At 55.1% G+C, this 6,000-nt stretch overlaps 1 protein-coding gene across 1 annotated transcript in view; it reads right to left on the reverse strand.

Annotated features, from left to right (window-relative positions):
* LOC122542739 (protein phosphatase 1 regulatory subunit 14A-like) overlaps positions 1 to 3,187 on the reverse strand; it is a 56,294-nt gene extending 53,107 nt beyond the window's left edge. The window contains exon 1 of the mRNA XM_087984119.1: positions 2,962 to 3,187. Coding sequence (XP_087840245.1) covers positions 2,962 to 3,147 — 186 coding nt within the window. The 5' untranslated portion in view covers positions 3,148 to 3,187. The remainder of the gene's footprint in view (positions 1 to 2,961) is intronic.
* Positions 3,188 to 6,000: the final 2,813 nt, after the last annotated feature.

The raw sequence follows: 6,000 nt of genomic DNA on the forward strand, positions 1-6,000 counted from the left end.
CTCATTGAGTACAGTTCAGCCTTCAACACTATTATCCCCTCGAGACTGATTACTAAGTGATCTCGGACTAAGCCCCACTCTCTGCAACCGGATCCTCAGTTTCCTGACCCACAGGCCACAGTCAGTGAAGATTGGGGACAATAATTCATCCTCATTAACACTCAACACTGGAGCCCCCCAGAGGTGTGTACTCAGCCCCCTACTGTACTCACTGTATACCCATGACTGCGTCGCCAAATACCAGACTAATGCCATTTACAAGTTCGCTGATGACATCATCATAGTCGGTCGAATCCCATTTAGTGACCAAACAGACTACAGACGGGAGGTGGGAGACCTGGAAAAATGGTGCACTGAGAACAACCTAGCTCTCAATGCTGGCAAAACGAAGGAACTCATTATTGACTTTCAGCAGGATGTTACTCATGCCCCCCCTACACATTAACAGCACTGGGGTGGAATGTGTGGAGAGTGTCAAGCTCCTGGGAGTGGTCATCCACAACAAGCTTTCTTGGACTCCTCATGTGGACGCACTGGTTACAAAGGCCCAATAATGTCTCTTCTTCGTCAGGCAGCTGAGGAAATTTGACATGACGGCCAATACCCTTGCCAACTTTTATAGTGCGCCATCGAGAGCATTCTGTCTGGATGTATCACTACCTGGTACGGCAACTGTACCATTCAAGATCGGAGACGGTTACAGAGAGTGGTGAAGTCGGCCCGGACAATCACAAAGGCCAACCTCCCATCTATAGAATCCATCTACCAGGCCCACTGTCAAGAAAAGGCCGCCAGCATTCTCAAAGATCCATCCCACCCTGGCAATGTTTTTCTACAACCTTTACCATCGGGGAGAAGGTACAGAAGCCTGAACACACGCACCAACTGGTTTCACAACAGTTTCTACCCGACTGTTGTTAGAATACTGAATGGACTCACAAACTCTTAACATTCGCCTGTACCTGTGTTTTTGTTTTTGCTGCTGTTTACCTATTATTTACTATCGATGCCCCTTAACTCTGTGATCTGCCTGTATTGCTCACAAGGCAAAGCTTTTCACTGTGTCTCAGTACACGCGATAATAAATTCAATTCAATACTGATGCAAAATACTCGTTTAGTATCTCCCCCTTCTTCTGTGGCTCCACACAAAGGCCACCTTGCTGATCTTTGAGGGGCCCTATTCTCTCCCGAGTTACCCTTTTATCCTTAATGTTTTTGTAAAACCACTTCAGATTCTCCTTCACCCTATTTGCCAAAGCTATCTCATGTCCCCGTTTTGCCCTCCTGATTTCCCTCTTAAGTATACTCCTACTGCCTTTATATTCTTCTAAGGATTCACTCGATCTATCCTGTCTATACCTGACATATGCTTCCTTCTTTTTCTTAGCCAAACCCTCAATTTCTTTAGTCATCCAACATTCCCAATACCTACTAGCCTTCCCTTTCACCCTGACAGGAATATACTTTCTCTGGACTCCTGTTATCTCATTCCTGAAGTCTCCCCATTTTCCAGCCGTCCCTTTACCTGCGAACATCTGCCCCCAATCAGCTTTTGAAAGTTCTTGCCTAATGCAAAATTGGCCTTTCTCCAATCCTATGTTTTTCCATCACTATTTTAAAGGTAACACAATTATCGTCAGTGCTCTCCCACTGACATGACAGTCACCTGCCCTGCCTTATGTCCCAACAGTAGATCACGTTTTGCACCTTCTCGAGTGGGTACATGCACATACTGCCTCAGAAACTTTGCTAGTAAACACAAACTCCTCTCCACTCAAACCCTTAACACTATGGCAGTCCCAGTCTGTTTGGAAAGCTGAAATCCCCGACCATTTATGACCCTATTACTCTTACAGATATCGGAGATCTCCATACAAATCTGCTTCTCAATTTCTTGCTGGCTGCTGAGGGCTCTATAGTATTCTTGGTCTCAGTCACTCTGTGAATTACCTGCTCCTGATATTCCTGGTCTCAGTGACTCTGGGATTACCTGCTCCTGATATTCCTGGTCTCAGTAACTCTGTGAATTACCTGCTCCTGATATTCCTGGTCTCAGTCACTCTGTGAATTACCTGCTCCTGATATTCCCGGTCTCAGTGACTCTGGGATTACCTGCTCCTGATATTCCTGGTCTCAGTGACTCCAGGATTACCTGCTCCAGATATTCCTGGTCTCAGTGACTCCAGGATTACCTGCTCCTGATATTCCTGGTCTCAGTCACTCGGTGAATTACCTGCTCCTGATATTCCTGGTCTCAGTGACTCCGGGATTACCTGCTCCTGATATTCCTGGTCTCAGTGACTCCGGGATTACCTGCTCCTGATATTCCTGGTCTCAGTGACTCCGGGATTACCTGCTCCTGATATTCCTGGTCTCAGTCACTCTGTGAATTACCTGCTCCTGATATTCCTGGTCTCAGTGACTCCGGGATTACCTGCTCCTGATATTCCTGGTCTCAGTGACTCCGGGATTACCTGCTCCTGATATTCCTGGTCTCAGTGACTCCGGGATTACCTGCTCCTGATATTACTGGTCTCAGTCACTCTGTGAATTACCTGCTCCTGATATTCCTGGTCTCAGTGACTCTGTGAATTACCTGCTCCTGATATTCCTGGTCTCAGTGACTCCGGGATTACCTGCTCCTGATATTCCTGGTCTCAGTGACTCCGGGATTACCTGCTCCTGATATTCCTGGTCTCAGTGACTCCGGGATTACCTGCTCCAGATATTCCTGGTCTCAGTGACTCCGGGATTACCTGCTCCTGATATTCCTGGTCTCAGTCACTCTGTGAATTACCTGCTCCTGATATTCCTGGTCTCAGTGACTCCGGGATTACCTGCTCCTGATATTCCTGGTCTCAGTGACTCCGGGAGTTACCTGCTCCTGATATTCCTGGTCTCAGTGACTCCGGGAGTTACCTGCTCCTGATATTCCTGGTCTCAGTGACTCCGGGATTACCTGCTCCTGGTAAAGTTGTTGTAATTTCCCCTCGATCCATTGCTCCACATCCAGCCGGTTCTGTAACTCCTTACGGTCATATCTGACGGTGACCCGGGCTTGCCTGCGCTGGATGCCGGCTCCAGGCTCCCGGGGACAGTCCGGGGAGCGGCTGTGTGTCCTCCTGCCCAGCCGATTCGCTGCCATCTCCGCCAGAACTGCGCCGGGACTCTCCGCGATCCGCCAGAGCTGCGCCGAGGCCAGGCAGCAGCCTCACTCCGCGTGGTCCTAGTGCTCACCCTCCGGGAACTCCCACCCAGAGGAACGGCTCCGCCCTCACTGAGAGCGTCCGACAGTGCGGCACTCCCTCAGCACTGACCCTCCGACAGTGCCCACTCCCTCAGCACTGACCCTCCGACAGTGCGGCACTCCCTCAGCACTGACCCTCCGACAGTGCGGCACTCCCTCAGCACTGACCCTCCGACAGTGCGGCACTCCCTCAGCACTGACCCTCCGACAGTGCCCACTCCCTCAGCACTGACCCTCCGACAGTGCGGCACTCCCTCAGCACTGACCCTCCGACAGTGCGGCACTCCCTCAGCACTGTCCCTCCGACAGTGCGGCACTCCCTCAGCACTGACCCTCCGACAGTGCTGCACTCCCTCAGCACTGACCCTCCGACAGTGCGGCACTCCCTCAGCACTGACCCTCCGACAGTGCCCACTCCCTCAGCACTGACCCTCCGACAGTGCGGCGCTCCCTCAGCACTGACCCTCCGACAGTGCCCACTCCCTCAGCACTGACCCTCCGACAGTGCGGCACCCCCTCAGCACTGACCCTCCGACAGTGCGTCACTCCATCAGCACTGACCCTCCGACAGTGCGGCACTCCCTCAGCACTGACCCTCCGACAGTGCGTCACTCCCTCAGCACTGACCCTCCGACAGTGCCCACTCCCTCAGCACTGACCCTCCGACAGTGCGGCACTCCCTCAGCACTGACCCTCCGACAGTGCGGCACTCCCTCAGCACTGACCCTCCGACAGTGCCCACTCCCTCAGCACTGACCCTCCGACAGTGCGGCACTCCCTCAGCACTGACCCTCCGACAGTGCCCACTCCCTCAGCACTGACCCTCCGACAGTGCGGCACTCCCTCAGCACTGACCCTCTGACAGTGCGGCACTCCCTCAGCACTGACCCTCTGACAGTGTGGCGCTCCCTCAGCACTGACCCTCCGACAGTGCGGCACTCCCTCAGCACTGACCCTCCCGACAGTGCGGCACTCCCTCAGCACTGACCCTCCGACAGTGCGGCACTCCCTCAGCACTGACCCTCTGACAGTGTGGCGCTCCCTCAGCACTGACCTTCCGACAGTGCCCACTCCCTCAGCACTGACCCTCCGACAGTGCGGCACTCCCTCAGCACCGACCCTCCGACAGTGCGGCACTCCCTCAGCACTGACCCTCCGACAGTGCGGCGCTCCCTCAGCACTGACCCTCCGACAGTGCGGCGCTCTCTCAGCACTGACCCTCCGACAGTGCGGCACTATCTCAGCACTGACCCTCCGACAGTGCCCACTCCCTCAGCACTGACCCTCTGACAGTGCGGCACTCCCTCAGCACTGATCCTCCGACAGTGCCCACTCCCTCAGCACTGACCCTCCGACAGTGCGGCACTCCCTCAGCACTGACCCTCTGACAGTGCGGCACTCCCTCAGCACTGACCCTCCGACAGTGCGGCGCTCCCTCAGCACTGACCCTCTGACAGTGTGGCGCTCCCTCAGCACTGACCCTCCGACAGTGCCCACTCCCTCAGCACTGACCCTCCGACAATGCGGCACTCCCTCAGCACTGACCCTCCGACAGTGCGGCACTCCCTCAGCACTGACCCTCCGACAGTGCGGCACTCCCTCAGCACTGTCCCTCCGACAGTGCGGCACTCCCTCAGCACTGACCCTCCGACAGTGCTGCACTCCCTCAGCACTGACCCTCCGACAGTGCGGCACTCCCTCAGCACTGATCCTCCGACAGTGCGGCACTCCCTCAGCACTGACCCTCCGACAGTGCGGCACTCCCTCAGCACTGTCCCTCCGACAGTGCGGCACTCCCTCAGCACTGACCCTCCGACAGTGCTGCACTCCCTCAGCACTGACCCTCCGACAGTACGGCACTCCCTCAGCACTGACCCTCCGACAGTGCCCACTCCCTCAGCACTGACCCTCTGACAGTGTGGCGCTCCCTGAGCACTGACCCTCCGACAGTGCGGCACTCCCTCAGCACTGACCCTGCGACAGTGCGGCGCTCCCTCGGCACTGACCCTCTGACAGTGCCCACTCCCTCAGCACTGACCCTCCGACAGTGCAGCACTCCCTCAGCACTGTCCCTCCGACAGTGCGGCACTCCCTCAGCACTGACCCTCCGACAGTGCGGCACTCCCTCAGCACTGACCCTCCGACAGTGCGGCGCTCCCTCAGCACCTACCCTCTAACAGTGCCCACTCCCTCAGCACTGACCTTCTGACAGTGCAGCGCTACCTCAGTACTGACCCTCTGATAGTGTAGCGCTCCCTCAGCACTGACCTTCCGACAGTGCGACGCTCCCTCAGTACTGACCCTCTGACAGTGCAGCACTCCCTCAGCACTGTCCCTCCGACAATAGACAATAGGCAATAGACAATAGGTGCAGGAGTAGGCCATTCAGCCCTTCGAGCCTGCACCACCATTCAATATGATCATGGCTGATCATCCTTAATTAGTATCCTGTTCCTGCCTTATCTCCATAACCCTTGATTCCACTATCCTTGAGAGCTCTATCTAACTCTTTCTTAAATGAATCCAGAGACTGGGCCTCCACTGCCCTCTGGGGCAGAGCATTCCACACAGCCACCACACTCTGGGTGAAGAAGTTTCTCCTCATCTCTGTCCTAAATGGTCTACCCTGTATTTTTAAGCTGTGTCCTCTGGTTCGACACTCACCCATCAGCGGAAACATGTTTCCTGCTGCCAGAGTGTCCAATCCTTTCATAATCTTATACGTCTCAATCAGATCCCGTCTCAGTCTTC

This window comes from Chiloscyllium plagiosum, unplaced genomic scaffold (assembly GCF_037043375.1).
Source record: "Chiloscyllium plagiosum isolate Xiang-an unplaced genomic scaffold, Cpla_swu_hap1 HiC_scaffold_47, whole genome shotgun sequence".
Lineage (NCBI taxonomy): Eukaryota > Metazoa > Chordata > Chondrichthyes > Orectolobiformes > Hemiscylliidae > Chiloscyllium > Chiloscyllium plagiosum.